At 35.6% G+C, this 19,664-nt stretch overlaps 1 protein-coding gene across 1 annotated transcript in view; it reads right to left on the bottom strand.

The window, feature by feature from the left end:
• Positions 1 to 18,477, bottom strand: part of RHPN2 (rhophilin Rho GTPase binding protein 2) — a 66,416-nt gene extending 47,939 nt beyond the window's left edge. Inside the window, exon 1 of the mRNA XM_012553766.3 lies at positions 18,229 to 18,477. Within this exon, the coding sequence (XP_012409220.1) occupies positions 18,229 to 18,294 (66 nt within the window). The 5' untranslated portion in view covers positions 18,295 to 18,477. The remainder of the gene's footprint in view (positions 1 to 18,228) is intronic.
• Between the last annotated feature and the right edge of the window lie 1,187 nt (positions 18,478 to 19,664).

Raw genomic sequence — 19,664 nt, 5'->3', positions numbered from 1 at the left:
TATACCACATCACTGCTACAAAATCATTTCCTCCCAAAAAAGACATCCCATTCCTTCTCAGATCCCAATCAATGCCCCCCCCCTTTTATTTGATCATCAAAAGAGGGGGAGAGCACTCCACTAAAACCTAGGAACTCTCAGAGTTTGTGGTAATAGGATTTCACATATAAATCATTTTACCTTATCTTTTTTCCTTTTTACAAATAAAAACAAGTCAAAATTCACATTTAAAAAACTTTTTAACATGTTCAGTTTAACACAGATTTCAATCAAATCTAATTCTGGTTTGCAGAAAAAAAGGAATCTTCTCTCATCAAGAGTCCTAAAGTGTTCTATCTGACACAATTCTGTATTATCACCACCTACTGTAAAAGGTTAGCTATTATTCAGGTTATATAACTAGTTATTGGCTTTGCCAGAGATTCAAGAGGAGCAATACATTTATGTTATCTTTCCTACAATTAGTTGAGCTACATACTGCCTCCCAATGTTATCACTTGCCAAATTTGAGAAGTAAATCTAAAGAAGGAAATAGGGTTCAAGCCAAAACAAATGTGAGGCATAATCATGTGGTACTTTGGAATTTGTCCAAATAACCCCCAGGAAACACATCACCACTTACAACAGCTCATCATATTAACTTTCAGGCAATTTTCCTCTGATTCAGAGGGCAAAGTCCCTCTGCTTGCCTGCTGCACCTCTCTGAGGGCCTGACAGCCAGGGCTGAACTAAGCTGAAATTCAAGGAAATATATCTTTTAGGCCCTTCCCATGGGGCCCAGTTTCCTTGCTCTTGATTCATCAGGTGGAATTTGAAAGCAAAAAAATTTAAGGGCAATTGGGTGGTGACATTCAGCCAAATTGCCAGGCTAATATTGGGAAAAACATCAAACGATCCTTAATAGGGAACCCTAACTCTAACTCTCTCCATCCTCACCCCAATTCCACACATATGGGACTCAAAGTATATGTTTGCAAGGATCATTTATTAGAAGAAATGCCAATGCCTAAATAAAAAGGCAAGACATGTTTTGGTTAAATTGAAGACAAACGGCCAGAGATACAAATACATGCAGTACAAAACTGAAATCAACTATCCAACATCTCATTGTAAAGTAGAAAATATAATTATTTCTTGGTACAAGAGAAAGATTTTATATTTTTTATTACTCTTGATATTAAAGTAGGTTTCTGTGTTGGTTGATTTTGCTAAACTATTTGTTTTGTTTTGCAGAAGGAAGCCTCATTAGCTAGAGGGTTGAGGGCATAAATGGAAATGATTATGATCTAAAAGCAAAAGATATTAATAAAATGTATTCATTTTAAAACAAACCAAATAATGAAGCATAGACCCTTTACTACTCAACAGAATCCTAAGAGAAGTAGATAATGCAAAGGAAAAGGTAAGCAGACCTCGGGGTTAAAAAAAAGAATCCTCTCCACAATATGAACATGGCAATAAATTTAACATAAACAAAGCCTAATCACAAGTGCTAAGCTTTGAGGCTGTTGCTGGACTGAAAGAAGGACCGCCTACTTGTTAGGCAGTAAGAAACAATGGAAACAAAGCTGAATTCATACTAATTAATTAATTAATTATGGGGCACAAAGATGGTACAGTGCATAGAGTGCCAGGCCTGGAGTCAGGAGGACCTGAGTTCAAATATGACCTCAGATCCTTACTAACTGTGGGACCCTGGGCAAGTCACTTAATCCTGTCTGACTCAGTTTTCTCATCTGTAAGTGAGTTGGAGAAGGAAATGGAGGAGGCCACTCCAGCATTTTTGCCAAGAAAACCCCAAATGAGGTCACAAAGAATTAGACACAACAAATTGACTAAAAAAACAAACAAACAACAAAACTTAAAAACCCTCTTCAGAAAATGAAAAATCAAAGAATAAGGGTTAATAATTCTCTATCTTGTACTTCTGGTTGTATTTTATCATAGAATTTCTGAGTTGAATAGAACCTCAAAGGTAGTCTAGTCCAACCCATTATTGAGCAGTTATCTCCTCTATAATAACATTCTTTCAAATAGTTATTTCCTCCAAGATATTCATTGTGATAAGTACAAGGATCAAATATTTAATGCCATTTAAAAAAGTAAAACACTGTTCCAAGTGATTGTTATGTCTAATGGTGATGTTTGGTATACTATTAAAAAAATAAATAAATAAAGCCTTTCCATGTAAAAAGAATGAGAGAGAGAGAGAGAGAGAGAGAGAGAGAGAGAGAGAGAGAGAGAGAGAAAGAAAGAGAGAGAAGCTATGTGTAAGGAAATAAAAGTGGGAGAAAAAAAATTCTTTTAAGCCAAAAGCAGGTGTTTGATATGGATACAAAGCTTCATTATCAGATGGTTATGTAAGTACTCAAAGAAGAAAGAAGTTAAAGTAAAAGGAATGAACTGAAATGAAAATTTCCAAGTGAGGGAAAAGAAAGTACAAACCTGGAGTCAAAATGAACCCTGGAGAAGTACAAAAGCATAAATGTTAACAGGAGATAAGCAAATCACATATAACATAGTGGTCATTGTTCCCAGGAGACCAGACAATAACTATCTAATTCTGCTAATGGAGATCTGCTTAGATAAACTGTACATTTACACTAGACAGGAAGTCATCTTTGAGCCTGTGAAGTTTGTAATGTTCTTTCTTTTTCCTAAGCATATTCAGCATTATTATCTCAAACCTATTTCATCCAGGCAACTAAGTAATTTAGTGATTAGAGTGCTGGGCCTGGAATCAGAAAGATATGAGTTCAAATTTACCCTCAAAGGCTTACTGTATAAGTCACTTAACTAGTCTGCCTCAACTTCTTCAACTGTAAAAGGGTATGATAATAGCAGCACCTACTTCCCACAGTTGTTGTAAGGATCGAATGAGATTACATTTTTATATTTTAAAAAAATGTTAAACTGTGTTTAGCATAGTACCTGGAACTTAGCAGGTGCTACATGAATGCTTATTATTCCTTTTTCCTCTCTTCACCTGATATTTTTATGACTTGTTTTGGGTTAATTATTTTATTTTAAAAAATATTCTTAGTGATTGCTTCAAATTACTGATAAGAGAAAAACAAGTAAAAACATCTCTGGGGTTTTACCTTATATCTAAAAAATTGGCAAAGATAATAACAGTCAATAATGGAGGTGTTCTGAAAAGATAGGATAGCTAAGATATTATGGGTGAAGCTGAGAATTGGTCCAAGCATTCTAGAAAACAATTTTAGATTAGGCTAAGAATGGTCAAAAACATCCATTATCCTAGAGATTTGTCCTGGAAATTTCACTGTTGGGCCTATATCACAAGGATATCCAAGACTAAATAGGGCCATATATGCCCAATTACATCAAAGAACTAGAAATAAAGTCCCTTATTTAGGGGTTAGCCAAACAAATTGTAGTACATGGATATAATGAAATAATTACTGAATTATAAAAAATTATAAGTGTGAAAAACATAGCAAAGCATAGAGAAATATATGAATTGATGTAAAGTGAGATAAATAGAAATAGGAAACAACATACACAATTACCCAATCATATAAATGGAAAGAAAAAGAACAAAAATGAATACTATGGCATTATAATGACCAAGCAACTTCAAACAAATGTTAAGAAAATGCATTGAGGAGATGGGCACTATGGTTGTAAAATATTACATATACTTATTAGACTCAGTTGATATGTATGTTAGATTTGAGACTAGAATTTTTTCTCTTCCTTAAAAAAAAAAAAACCAAGAGATGGCTCTTTGGATAAGGTTGGAAGAGAGAAGCATATGGAAATGAAAGTGATATAAAAACCAAAGCCATTAAAAACACTTCACAAATATGTTAACCTAAAAGCATTTTATATTCTTCTAGGAAAACAGTAAAAGAATGACTAAAATAATATAAATGAAAACATTAAAAAAGACAAAAGATCTCAGACTAAATGTTATGACCAGTCTTAGATCTTGATGTATCACATAATGAAACATTTTCCATTCTCTTTAATCAATAAACATTTATTAAACACCCACTATGTGCCAGACACCATGCTAAGCACTGGATAAAGATAAAGAGGTGGTGAACTATAGGTGCAGAATGATGCATGTGCTGTAACACATGATATTTGTGTCATTTAATTTTACTCAACTGTGTTTATTTGTTATAAATAAAAGTTCTAAGGGGATTGTGCATATTGGTACAAAATTATAGTACAAAAAAAGATAATTATGAATTATGGTACAAAAAAAAGATAATACATTTAAATAAACCAAAAAATTTAAATTACAGAAGGCTATGCCTTTTATTAATTCTTATGATAATTTTATAACTCATACCTTGGAACTAGAGTAAATAAGTTTTGATATATAAATATCTACTTCACGTATCTATTTTTGGAACTAAGTCAGTCAGAACAATAGAAAGAGAAATAGTATTAAGCAATAGCATCCTTATTTTAAGGCTATGACATTTTAAAGTACTATTAACTACAAGATCAGTGGCAAGTTCAAAGTCATGGATACAAATGAGACTTGCTCTAAGGTCATATCCAAAACTCTTACCCCAGACCACAATATCTTTCTATTGCTATTATATAGCATTAATTCTTTCACAACTATCAGAAATAGTAACCATAGCAAGATTCAGAAAAGAAACTTTTTTAACAATGAATCTGGCAAAAAAAAAAAAAAAAAAAAAAAAAACCCACTTCCACAGGATTATCTGTAATGGAAGGGAGATAAATTCTTTGAAAACTGAAAAGTGCCACATAAATTGGAATTGCTATTATTAATAAAAATAAGCCCTTTTGTAAATATGGATCAGAAAAGAAAGTCACTCTAATCCCATCCAGAAAAATAAAGAAGTGAAGTATCAGAGAAAAAAACCTACAGAAGTACTATCAACACAGAGTTTCATCAAAGTGATTATGTACCCCATGGGCAAGATTTGAAAATGGTATTCCATGTGGTAATTCACCAAAGGTCTTGAGTTTTCACTGTAATACAAAATTTCCCTTATCACAAAGTCAATGACTAAATATTATGGAAAGCCAAAAGGTGTGGCACACAAAATGTAATTTTTTAAAAAAAAAATATAATTGTATCCCCTTGCATGTTATATATTAAATGGCTGGTTGCCTACACTAATTACTTTAATAATATCTTCATCTTTATATGAAGGGTTGTTTATGGTTCTTTGATATGGTTCTATGGTTTGTGTTCTTTGAAAAAACAGTATGATATGACTGCACATGTATAACCTATATTAAATTGCTTGCTGTCTTAGAAAGAAGTAAGATAAGAAAGGGGGAGAAAACATTTGGAACCCCAAAATTTTTTTTAATGAAGGTTAAAAACTGTCTTTATATGTAATTGGGAAAAAATAAAACATTTTTTAGAAAATCATGATGATGTTGGTACCTAAACCAAAAGAAGTCAAAACAGAAAAAGTAACAACATCCCTAATGAATACTGATTCAAAAAGTTTAAGTAAATTATTAACAGAGATGATATTGTAACATATAAAATACAACAACACTGTGACCAAGCAGAATCTATACCAGGATTGAATTGGTTTAATATTAAAGAAAACTATAAAATAGATTATTTTATAATAATAAACATTTTATGATTCTATCAACAGATGCAGAAAATGTTTTTGATAAGATGCAACATTCATTACTATTTTTAAAAGAAACATGAGAATAAATGAGTCTTTGCTTACTTTGGCAAATAAAATCTATCTAAAAATCACACAAGCCAGAATTCTATATAGTACAGAAGAACTAAAGGTTTTTCCAGTAACATCAGGGATAAAACAAGGATGTCCATTGCCATCACTAATGTTTGATATAGTTCTAGAAATACCAGCTTTAATAATAAAATAAGAAAAAGAAACAGAGGGAACAATCATAGGTAAGGAAGAAATAAAACTGTCATTTTATTTTGCAAATAATTAGTTTAGAGATTTCTTAAGAGTCAAGTAAAAATTGAAACAATAATTCCAACAAAGTTACAAAATTAAAAAACGTAATTCATCAGTATTTCTGCCTTTTACCAATAAAATAGCAGGAAAGAATGAAAAAACAAGTCTTATCAAAAATAATTACAGAATGTAAAAAATATTTGAGTCTGCCTACCAAGACACAGAGGAATTATATGAATACATCTACACTACACTCTTTACAAAAACAGACAAAACTACATTAAACAAAGATTGAATGCTCTAGGATAAGCCAAATCAATATAATTAAAATGACACTCATTTGTTATTATTTTTGTTCAGTCCTGTCCAATTCTTCCTGGTGTCATTTGGGGGTTTTCTTAGCTAAGATTAGGTTTGCCATTTGCTTCTCCAGCTCATTTTTCCTTTTTTATAGATGAGGAAGCTGAGGCAGAGATAAGTGACTTACCCAGGGCCATACAGTAATGTCTAAAGCTGGACTTTAACTCAGGTTTTCCTGACTCAAGGCCTGACACTTTATCCACTGTACCACCTAGCTGCACTACAATGTTATTTTAAATTGCCAAAATTATTATTTTATAAAGCTAGAAAAAAATAGAACAGTTCATCTGGAAGAACAGGTCAAGAACCTATATAGAGGAGAGAAAGTGGGAAGGAAAAAGGACTAATATTACCAAATTGCAAACTATACTATAAAGCTGTAATCATCCAAACTGTATTTTAAAAAGTAATCATTGGAACAGATTTTATACACAACATAAGGAAACAAAGAAACATAGTGACATAGTGCTTAATAAATCTGAAGACCCCAACTACTAGATTAATGACTTGCTATTTGAACTTAAAAAAAATATATTGCTGATAAAATTGGAACTGTCTGCCAGAAATTAGGTATAAATAAATTTCTTATACTGTATATAAAGATAAGCTGTAACTATATATATAATAGATGCAAAAAGTCATATTATAAATTTAGAGGAATAAAGAAATTGCCTATCATATTTATAGATAGGGGAAGAGTTCATGGGGGGAAAAAAAACAAGGAATAGAGAGAATCACAGATTATGCTATGGAAAATTTTGAATATATAAAATGCAAATATTTTAGCATAAACTAAACCAAAATAGTGGAAATTAGATAGGAAATAGTTTACAAATAAAGATCTCATTTCCAAGATATATAAAAAACTCAAAAAGTAAAATCTGTAGGTATTTATTAAGCACTTTACATGTATCAAGAACTACATAAAATCCTGAGGACAGCCAGAAAAGCAAAGAACTATGGACATATATATTATATACAATGTAAACAGAATAGAAGGTAATGTTAAAGGAAAATGAGGAGAAAAAAACTTGGGAAGGCCTCTTGTAGAAGGTGGAATTTGAGCTGAGTCTACAGGATGCCAAGAAAGTCAGGAGGCAAGGGTGAGGAGAACAAGCATTCCAGGCAAGAAGCATGTCCAGAGATGTAGTATTTTGTGCAAAGAAGAACATGGAGATCAAAGTCACTGGATCCTAAAGTATATGGAGGAGAGCAAAGTATAAGAAGACTAAAAAGGTAAGAAAGGACTATGTTGAAAAAGGCTTTAAAAGCCAAATAGAGGACTTTATATTTGATCATGAAAGTAAGAAGGAGTACTGGAAAGTATTAATTGGGGGAGTCAGGAGAGGGAAATCAGATGGGGTCTGCATATTTTAGCAATAAAGTATTTTTAAAATTAAGATAACTATTTTTACATACATGCATATTAGATTTGATACTGTTGCACACTTAACAGACCACAATATAGTGTAAACTTAACTTTAATATGCAATAGGAAACAAAAAAATTTGTGACTGGCTTTATTCCAATATTTGTTTAGGTGGTCTGGAACTAAACTTATAATATCTCTACGGTATGCCTGTGTGTGTGTGTGTGTGTGTGTGTGTGTGTGATATGTATAATTAAATATAGATATGTAAATAAATAAAAAATAACAGGAAAGGTACTAGAATTAAGAAGGATTGGTAAAGATTTCCTATAGAAGGCAGGATTTTATCCTGAAAAACCAGGACATAGAGATGAAGAAAGAACATTACAGACATTGAGGGCAGCCAGAGGAAATGCCCAGAGTCAGGAGTCTGGTTTGTGGAACTCTCAGGCCAGTGTCACTGGATCAAAGGCTATATAGATAGGTAGGAAGGGGAGACTAGGCCTTTGAAGGCCAAATAGAGGAATTTGTATTTGATGCTGAAAGTGATAGAGAGCTATTGGAGTTTCCTGAAATTGTGGGTGACATGGTCAGACCTGCACTTGAGGAAAATCACTGTAGTGGTTGAAACAGAAGATGGACTGGAGTAGGAGACTAAGCAACAGGTGATAATAGCAGCATCAGAGGAAAAAAGGGAATCTATTCAAGAAATGTTGCAAAGGTGAAATCAATAGACCTTGGACTTAGATTGGACATGGGATGTAAGAGATAGTGAAGAGTCAAGGGTGAGACCTAGGCTGTGAGCTTTGGGGACTTTCTAATAAGAAATAGAGCTTGGGAGTAGCTTTGTTTTTTGTTTTTTTAATTGATTATTTAAAAGAAAAGGAAAACACTAAGAGAGAAAAAGTGAGAGGAAAAGTAGGAGAAATTATCTTATAATTTGCATACATAGCTAGAAGACTTTACAAAAAAGCAGGAAGAGGTAGGAAAAGGAATCTCTAAAGCTCATTATCATAACTGATTAAGAGAATAAAGAATACACAAGCAGTGGGTACAGATATATATTTCACTCAACAGTAAAACAGAAGAAAAAAAGCAAAAGGAGAAGAAATAAGAGGGAAGATAGATTAATGGAGAAAATAGTTCTAAGTAAAACAAATTCTACTCAGAAAAAGGATTGAGGAAGAAAAGGAAAAGGAGGAATAAGAGGCAGGGGAGATTAAAGGAGAGATTAGTTCTGAACAAATCCTAAGCATAGAAAAAGATTGGGGAAGTTTAAGAGGAAAGAAAGTTTAAGAATTTGTGGTTGGGCTTTTGGTGAAATAAAGAGAAGGGAATCAAGAAGCACAAGAAGAATATATCAAATCTAGAGCACTAGTGAAGAGCACATTCCTATCATAACATCCTCTTTACAAAGAAGGGGTAGGAAACTAGGATCAAACAAAGACCAATCACTATTTCAAAGGTCCCATGATAATACCTACTTTCTCAAAAGAGAGATAATGGACTCAGTGCAAATTGAGACATATTTTTGGACATAACCAATGTAGGAATTTGCTTTACTTTATCCCCAGAAATTTGTTACAAAGGTTTTGTTTTTCTTTGTTTTTCAGTACTATCAACCCTGATGCATTGAAAAAAAAAAATGTTGTACAACTGTAGACAACTTTTGCTTGTTTTTTTTTTTAATTATTTATTTATTTGCCAGGCATATGAATGGGTAATTTTTCCAACCTTCCATCCTTGCCAAACCTTTTTTTTTTTATTATAGCTTTACAAGATATATGCATAGGTAATTTTTCAGCATTGAAAGTTGCAAAATCTTTTGTTCCAATTTTTCCCCTCCTTCCCCCCACTCCTTCTCCCAGTTGGCAGGTAGACCAATACATGTTAAATATGTTAAAGCATATGTTAAATACAATATATGTATACATGTCCATGCAGTTATTTTGCTGCACAAGAATTGGATTTTGAAATAGTATACAATTAACCTGTGAAGGAAATCAAAAATGCAGGCGGACAAAAATAGAGGAATTGGGAATTCTATGTAGTGATTCACACTCATTTCCCTGAGTTCTTGCGCTGGGTGTAGCTGGTTCAAATCATTACTGTTCTATTGGAGCTAATATGTTTCATCTCATTGTTGAAGAGGGCCACATCCATCAGAATTGATCATCATATAGTGGACAACTTTGCTTGTAATAATAAATTTCTTGAATTAACTCAATTATAAGGACTGTCTTTTTGTGTTGGCTATTTTGGCCAACTCTTTAAACCTGTTCCCCATTCAGAGTGAATTTGATTCAGATCAACTTTAATTAAAACAAGATATAAATCTCTGATCAGGAAGACTTACTTTGTTTCTACTTAAAAAAAAAAACAGAAAATTTCACTTTTTTTTGTTTGATGCAACTTTAAAACATTTTTTTCACAATTGAGAGACACAAGTTTCATTTTAAAATAATTTATGAGATGCATTAGTTCCTCTGAGTTATCCTATCCATAGAAAGGCAATTATTCTCAGGTCTCAGGGATAACCCCAAAAGCTTAAATTACTAATGATAGATCATGAGCCCCTACTGGTGGGCTTCCAAGAGGAATGAGCCCTTAGCAAAGGCATTTTGTAGTAGCTGCTACAGAAGTTTTCCCATCAACCGGGGTATACTCTTCCACAAATACACACATCATCCATGAGAAGAATGAGCATAAAAGTAATGTAGAATAATAGTGAAGCACTCATACAGAATACATGTATGGCAAGGGCAACTCACAGGGTTTAGGAGTCTTTTTCCTATTTTTGTAATTTTTTTCAAGGTCGTCCCCTGAATGTAGCATCTTTGCTAAGAAAGTTGTTCAGCTAGGTTCTCAAGACTCCTCTCAATATCATAATTGCCTCTCTCTCTGGTTCAAAGATCTCTTTCCTTCAAGTGATTTTCTCCTTATATAACTGTCTAAATGTACTGTCTCTATTCTGCTCCCTGATTTATGTGTAGGAGTCACTACTAGCTCGAACAGATCCCTGAAATTTGTCCAGAGCTTAGCTCTTTAAAAGCCTCGGGGGCATGGCTAATTTGTTTGGTCAATTAGTTGGGTGGTTCCTTTTTAGACTGAATCACAGAGGTGTTTGCACCTCATACAGAAATGAGTTAGAATATTCCTGGTCAGTTTAACATTTCATCAACACCTTGTGAACACATTCCTCATCTTCTATATCAAGTGAAATAGTGGGGAACTCCCTCTATTACACTAATATTTTAAAGTAATGATTCATCTTTCTATTTCATATAAATACCCTCTCCATAGGTAAAAGAACTTCATTTTTAAAGTTCTGGTCTTGGTATCTTTTACAGCTTTCTATCTGTGACAGGTTTTCCCATCTCAGATCAATGAAATTACACTCAAATTTATTTCTCAAAAGTGTCTTTTATGTTCCCTTTGCCCTTCTCTTCGTATTTCTGTACTGCAAACCCTCATCTAGATCTGCTCCATCCAGAATAATTCTTTATTAATTTTTTTAAACTTTTAACATACTCTTAACACAAAGTGATGGCTCAAAGTGTCTAAACAGGCGTACAGAGAGAAAATACGTGATATTTAGGGTTATTTTCAGTTGTTGAATCTGAAGTGTGAAGGTACAGTCTCTGCATCCCTGCTAGGCTATTATACCTGTATAGTTTGAATAAATCACTTCCCTTCCCAGAACCTTAGGTTTTCCATCTGTAAAATGAAAATGTCAGTTTGGATGATCTCTAAGGTTCCCTCCATCTCTGAATCCAATGATCCTATAATATATCTTCATAGACACATATTATTTATAAACATTTTCCCCCTAAAAACTTAAACCCACATTTGAAAACTGAAACTAAACAGCTCTATGATATTTAAGGGAATTTCAGAAAAAAACTGAGTATTGAGCTCTACTGAATTCCAATCAATCTGAAAAGAACGCTGTGAGAACTCCTAAGATTGGACCTCTATCACCATCCCATAACTTGGAACATATGTCTTTTTTGCTCTCTGTGATACCTCATATAGTACAGTACTTGCTGAATTGAACTGTGACATATTCTCTTTTTTTTCTTGGGCGCAACTGGAATTGAGTAACTTACCCAGAGATACATAACTAATAAGTGTTAAGTGTCTGAGGCTGAATCTGAACTCAGGTCATTCTAACTTCAACAAAGCTCTCTACCCACTGTGCCATCTAGCTGCCCCCTATGATCTATTTCTAAGTTTTTTTTTTTTTTTTTTAAGATAATCACACTAAATGTTCTCTGAGGTCCTCCCTACCTCTAAATCTATATCTTATGATCTATGCTTACAGGCACAGAATATACGACCTTGGACATGGCTCTTTCCAACAATAAGTTGATTCAGATCAGTTCCAATAATCTTGTGATGAAGAGAGCTATCTACATCCAGAGAGAGGACTTTGGAAACTGAATGTGAATCACAACATAACATTTTCAGTCTTTCTGTTATTCTTTGCTTGCATTTTGTTTTCTTTCTCCGTTTTTTTCCTTCTTGATCGGATTTTTCTTGTGCAGCAAGATAACTGGATAAATATGTACCCATATATTGGATTTAACATATATTTTAACATATTTAAACATGTATTGTATTACCTGCCATTGGGGGGGAGGGGGAAATTTGGAACATAAGGTTTTGCAAGGATCAATACTGAAAAATTACCCATGCATGTTTTGTAAATAAAAAGCTTTAATAAAAAAAATTTAAAAACAGAATATCAAACTTGTAAGTGGCCTTAAAGATCAGTCTTAATTTTTTTCATGTCTTAAATGTGGAACTAAGCCCCAGGAAGACAAAAGTGTTTGTTATCAGATCACACATAGATCTATGGGGTACCACATGGGCCTCTTGATTCCCAGTCTAATGTTTTTTCCTACTATGCCATGCGGCTCAGATTCTTTTATAAAAGTTAGAATTTCAACAAACCCTCAACAATTTTTTTTTCAGATGAGACAACTAAGGGATTTACCCAAGATCATACAAACTTTAAATAGTCAAAATGGGTTACAGGTCTTCTCATTCTCATACTTCTAGCTTATTTTAGATCTACTTTGTATGTAGTGACTATGTGGTATAGTGAATAGAAGGCCAGTTTTGAAATCCTGAAAGACCTGGAATTCTAGTCCCACTTCTGACACATTCTGGATGTCTGATTCTATGAACAAATCATTTAGGTTCTCAGGACTCTGGACAAATCTCAGTTTCGGAGAAAGAAAATCATACCAAACTGATAGAGGCAATTTCCCCAGCCAGGAGTTCCCTATACCACTGAAATAAAAATTTCAGTTGCTAAATCTATCTTTCACTTCTGAATATATCCCTCCTCTCTTCCCTGCCCAGGAAGCCATCCCTTGTAATTAATTTTTTTTTTCCCAGAGAAAACAAAGAACTTCAACATATCAATCAAGTCTGACAATATGTGTAATTTTCCACATTCAGAGTAACCACTGGCACAGAGGAGAGGGAGTTCCTTAGAACTTGAGAAAATTACTTTGGCACCTGGGTATAAGACTAAATGGAGAAAGGAGAAATCAGAAGCAGAAAGATTAATGAATTTAGAAGCTACTGAAATCAAATGGAGATGGTAAGGGTATGAATCAGGATAGTGGTTCTGTGAGTATGGAGAAAATTGATGTTAAGAAATGTTATGCTGTATAAATATGTATACATATACTGGATTTAACATGTATTGGACTACCTGCCATTTAGGAAAGGGGAAGGAGAGGGTAATTTGGAACAAGGCTTTTGCAAAGGTCAATGTTAAAAAATTACCCATGAATATGTTTTGTAAATAAAAACCTTTAATAAAAAAAAGAAAGAAAGAAAAGAAATGTTATGGAAGTGGAATTGACAGAAATTTGTTGATGTTCAGTCGTTTTTCAATTGTGTCCAAATCTTTTATGACCCTTATTTGGGATTTTCTTGGCAAAAACACTATAGTGATTTGCCATTTCCTTCTCCAGGACATTTTACAAATGAGGAAACTAAGGCAAATAGGATTGAGTGATTTGCCCAAGGTCATACAGGAAACTCACAAAGATGAGTATTCTTGATTCCAGGCCTGGCACTCTATCCACAGAGCCATCCAGCTACCCATGATAGAATTAGTCAACTGATTAGATGAGGCTTGAGAGAGCAAAGGAAGTAGGAAGAGATAAAAAAAAAAAAGGAGATGAGGAAAGAGAGAAGGAGAGGGAGAAAGAAAGGGAGACAGACAAGTTGTGAACATGAGTTAGGGGGGAGATGGTTAATAGCATTCTATATAGCAACAGGAAAGTTTAGAGGAAGGGAAGAGTTAGAGGGGAAGATTTGGGAATGCTGAATTCCCAAAGGTACATGCAAGTGGAGATATTCAGGAGCCAGTTGGTAATTTGGACTATTTTCTAGATACAGATTGGAATTGATATATAAATTTGAGATTTATCTTCAAGTAGGTGAGAATAAAATCCTTGGAGGTAGGTGGGATTACCAAGAAAGTGAATACATTGAGAAAAGAGTCCAGCATTGATGCATTGTTGGTGGATTTGTGAACGAATCCAACCATTTTGGAGAGTAGTTTGGAACTATGCTTAAAAAGTTATCAAACTGTGCATACCCTTTGATCCAGCAGTGTTACTACTGGGATTATATCCCAAAGAGATTATAAAGAAGGGAAAGGGACCTGTATGTGCACGAATGTTTGTGGCAGCCCTTTTTGTAGTGGCTAAAAACTGGAAACTGAATGGATGTCCATCAGTTGGAGAATGGCTGAATAAATTGTGGTATATGAATATTATGGAATATTACTGTTCTGTAAGAAATGACCAACAGGATGATTTCAGAAAGGTCTGGAGAGACTTACACGAACTGATGCTGAGTGAAATGAGCAGGACCAGGAGATCATTATATACTTCAACAACAATACTATATGATGACCAGTTCTGATGGACCAGGCCATCCTCAGCAACGAGATCAACCAAATCATTTCTAATGGAGCAGTAATGAACTGAACTAGCTATGCCCAGAAAAAGAACTCTGGGAGATGACTAAAAACCATTACATTGAATTCCCAATCCCTATATTTATGCACACCTGCAATTTTGATTTCCTTCACAAGCTAATTGTACAATATTTCAGAGTCTGATTCTTTTTGTACAGCAAAATAACGTTTTGGTCATGTATACTTATTGTGTATCTAATTTATATTTTAATATATTTAACATCTACTGGTCATCCTGCCATCTAGGGGAGGGGGTGGGGGGGTAAGAGGTAAAAAATTGGAACAAGAGGTTTGGCAATTGTTAATGCTGTAAAGTTACCCATGCATATATCCTGTAAATAAAAGGCTATTAAATAAAAAATAAATAAATAAATAAATAAAATAAAAAAGAGAAAAGAGTCCAGGGTGTAACTTTGTAGACATCTATGCTAAGCAGGAAGGAGATGGATGATAAGACAGTAAGAACAGTCAGACAGATAGGGAGATCATTAATTTAGAGATGGAAAAAAACACCTTGAAATTATCAAATCCAACCTCCTCATTTGAGAGGAAGGAATTTAAGAACAGAAAGAATCTCTGAGGTCATACAAGTTAAGTGGCAAAGCTGAATTTGAACCCAAGTCATGGGATCACAGTACAGTTATCGATTCCAAACTCCAACTTTCCTCACTGAAATTGCACAATATCTTTAGATCTGCATGAGAAATTAAGTAAGAATTTTTGGAGAGTTTTGTAAAAGCAGCAGATGACACTCAAAAGCAAGCAACACTGAAGAAATTTAGAAACTCAGAAATCCATAAAATATATGTATAGTTATTGTATTACAGCAACAACTTTTATCTTTTTATATCATAATAATTCATACTTTTTCTCTAGTATAAAGGGAGGATCAAAAATTTTTATTCATATTTTCCAGATTGCAAGGGTACCCATGCACCTAAACCCTCAAGATGTGGAAGGGATAACAGTATAATCAAACTAAAGCTGAAAGGGACCACAGAGGCTCCAACCCTCTCACTTTATACACATAGAATATGGGTGCCAAAGAGATTAATGTGAACCCAATTCCTCTGACCCAAGTCAGTGTTCTTTTCATTCTATCATGCTGGTTCTCTAAATTAGATCATGCTACCTTGTCTCTCAACTAGAAAAGAGCTGTGTCAGAAATCAGAGTATGAAAGTTGAAACTAGGTCATTGAATTCAGTCAGTTAAACTGAACTCTGTCTATCCTTTTCTGATTTTCTTCCCTTTTTAAGTCCAAACCTGATTTCATTTGTATAAGGAATTTTTAGTTTAGAAACCGCCTTTGCTGATATAGTTCAACAACTAGATATAGACATAGAGAACTGTCTGGAACAGTGAGAGGATAAATGACTTGCCCAGGATCACACAACACATGTGTGTGAGAATATATATGTGTAATTATATGTATATACACTATACACGTACATATATATACACATATATGATCAAGTGTATATGTATGTATACCGAGGCAAGACTTGGAACCACAGCCAGCCTTCTCTTTACTTTTCATCTGAGATGTTACTATAGTTTAAAAAAAAAAAAAAAAACAAAGATAGGGATCATAAAAAAGTAGGAAGAGGTTTGGATAATTAGACCCTGAATAGTTGAGAGCTGATTGTACTGAGAAACAAAGTTTCACTTCCCTATTTCCAATTATACACTCTGCACAGAAAGCTATAAAAAATAATAACCATCCTAGTCATCACTGACAAGGTTCCAGAAGAGGTATTTTTGGATTCACCTGAGAAGAATTGTAGTACAATGAGTCATCAAAATACCTTATCATTTCTACCCAGCATTATTCAAACTCAGAAGCAGATTATTTTGAAAGAATAATCAAAATTGAAAAGGGTCTCAAAACCAAGTTTTATTACTATGGATCTTTCCTAATGTGGTATAGTCCTGCCTACTTGTTTGGATTGCATCATCCAGATCTGTATTGCCTAATAATTATCTCTCTTTGCATAGGCAAGTCTTCTCCCAGATCTCTCAGTTGCCTGGAAGTACCATGCACCCCATCAATACATAACTACTAATGGTGTATTTGACAAAACTTTAAGTCAGAATTGATCTTTATATTTCTCCAGAAAACATGACCCATAATTCTTCTTGTTCACTCCACAGCCTACTGCTGCTATATAATAACACCAGTTCATAATTGCTAATGTATAACTGCTGAAAGGCAAATTAAATTAGTATTCATATAAATTGTAGAAGTAGAGGGGGAAATTACTACCTTTAACACTGGCACTGAAACCTGATTGCTCTTTCCCAATCAGATTTGATACCTGAATTCACAATCTTTCTGAGTTACCCTTCGATAATGCTGCACTTCGACAAAATCATAGAATATCATTTTAGAGCCGAAATGGTACTTAAAAATCATCTGAACTAGAATCTTCTTTCTGCAATTAGGAAAATTGAAGCCTCAGAAGGTTATATGACTTGCCACAAAATTACACAGTGGCTTTCCCTAACTTAAATTTGTCTTAAATCCATTGTACCAAATCCAACAGCATATCCCAAAGTGAGAAATACTACAACCAACTGCCTTACTAAAGTTATCTAAGTTTAAAAAAAAAAAAAAAAAGTACAAAATGCACTTGCAACTTGGAATTTCACCATTAACTTTAGGGAAAAGCAGCTATTTTATAACCTGTATCACAATTAGAGACCACGATCCATTCCTTTCCTCTCTCTGCTCTTTATAAGGAAAACATCTGGTCAAAATAACTCAAAAGTTTTGTGAGGAAAATGAATTCTTAATCCACATGTTGAAATAAAATTCCATATTAACTTATCCTTTATCAACTCATTTTTCTGGGGCTGAGAAAAGTATTCTGCTGTTTCCATCTGAATTTATATAACTTTTTGAAGAGACACCTGCTGAAACTGGTGGTGCGGGAAATCACCAGTGAGCTCCCAAGGTTAAAATGCTACAGGTAACTTGACCCATTAGAAGAGTTTCTACTCTCTTTAAATCCTAAACCACCACCATTGTCCTGTCCTTAGCAACAAAAATCTCGCCAACTCTTTAAATCTCAGTGCTCTCTCGAGTTCCCTTCAGAACTATCTCATTTCACCGATCTAACATCGACTCCTGTGGTAAGCAATGCTTTCGTTGTGGGGTTAAAACCCCAGGAAAAGTTCCTCCTGCAGCAAATCTCTATTCCCCACGACCTCATGGGATCCACATGTCTCCATTGAAGGCCAGGAAGAGAGTGGAAAGCAAAGAGAGGAAGGAAAGGGACTCCTGCTCTCCAGAACAAACCGAGCAGAGAGACCTCCAGTTCAGACAGACTAAATCTCTATCGTCCATTTCCTCGTCCTGACCCGGGAGATTATAGGGCGCTGAGCAGCTTTGGGGGCCAGGAAGGAGGGACTCTGAGGCTTTCCCGGGACTGGCAAAAGCTGCACCTGCCCGGGACATGGCACCAGCAGAGTCTAACAAGAAGTGCAATTCACCTAAAGTCGTCACAACTCCCTCCGCCCCAAACCAGGTTCGTCGTTTTTCCCACACCTTCGTTCCCCGAATCCCTGAGCAGCCTACCTTTCGGAAATAGCATTCCCCCTCCTCCAAGGGTCGGCCGGCCGGGGGCGGTAAGGTGTCCGTCATATTGGATCCTGGCCTAGGGAGAGCTGAGGATGCTGGAGACCAGAAGTAGGGGGCTCCTCCCGTCTTCCCGTGGCGGTGAGTCCCAGCAGAGCACTGGACTGGCTGGCGGTCTGGGCTGGAGATTCGATCCCTGACCCCTCCCCCTACTGGCAAGGGAGGGAGGCTGAGCTCACTCCTCCACCCTCCCTCCGTCCTTCCCTCTCCTCCTCCTCCACCTCCTCATGTTTGTATCCCCTGGAGCCCTGGAAACCCTGGAGCCAGGGGTGGTGCAGCTTCAGGAAAGCAGACAAATTGGCCTAGGGGAAAGGTTGTTAAGTGCTGGAAGGTCCGTGGTCACCTCGGAAAACCTGGGACTTTTGGAGACTGAGTTTAGGTTATGTGTGTGTGCGGTTGTTGGGGGCTGCCTTTCCTCTATTACACTGAGGCTTACACCAAATGCCAGCCCTGTTCCCACGTAGCTTTTACGCTGCTCTTTTGAGAACGGTACTAAAAGCCACATTGGTCCCTAAGAGCTGAATCCTAAAACAGGAGCGGGAACTTTTGTCTTGGACCCGGTACCATCTGGAAATTATCCTTTGGAAAGTTGGTGCAGCTTGGGGGGAGGAGGGAAGGAAATTTACTCGGTCTTTATTTCAGACCTCAGGAAACTTGAGGGATATCAACCGGAACTGTGTATCATATACAGGTGCGGTGGAAAGATACTTGGGCTGAGAGCCAGAGACCTGTATTGGTTTTACTTCTGGTTTTGCGAATTCAATGAGCAAATCAGTTTCTAAGCCTTAGTTGCTTCATTGTAAAGTGAGAGTAGCTAAGAGGGAATCGTTGGACCATGTTTAATGTCCCTTCCAAAACTAAAGTTCCGTTTGCTGGGGAGGAGGTGGAGAAGTGGGAGGGAAGGAGGATTGGAGAGCTGTAAGACTGGAGAACTGAGGTGATATACATCGAAAACTTCCTGGAACCAACTTTAATTACTGGGCATACAATGCCGACCCCCACCCCCACCTCCACGAGTTCTAGAGTGAAAATCAGGATTCATGAAGTAGGCAATAAAAATGAGGTGGGGGCTTTCAAAGAAGTTAACGCATTGCACCGGCTGACTCCCGTTTGACTTCTCCCCTCTCCCTAAAAAGATAAATCTGGCATCCCCCACCAAGCCCACCCTCAAATCGAGTTCTTGCCCAAAAGATGTTCTCCATGCCTACGTCTCAATAGTCTCTTTTCTCGAGTGGGCAGTCTAGGGCCCTAGGTGAGGGTATCAAGAAAAAAAAATCCCCAAATAACCAGAGACTTAAGCCCCACCTAATTCCCCCAAGGATCCTAGTTCTGGAGTTCTGACTGGGAGAGTAGGGGGAGGGGAATGAAGACCCTGG

Source organism: Sarcophilus harrisii, chromosome 2 (assembly GCF_902635505.1).
Source record: "Sarcophilus harrisii chromosome 2, mSarHar1.11, whole genome shotgun sequence".
In the NCBI taxonomy this organism is placed as follows: Eukaryota; Metazoa; Chordata; class Mammalia; order Dasyuromorphia; family Dasyuridae; genus Sarcophilus; species Sarcophilus harrisii.
The sequence above is the reverse complement of the archived record's forward strand: the minus strand, read 5'-3'. Positions and strand labels throughout refer to the sequence as shown.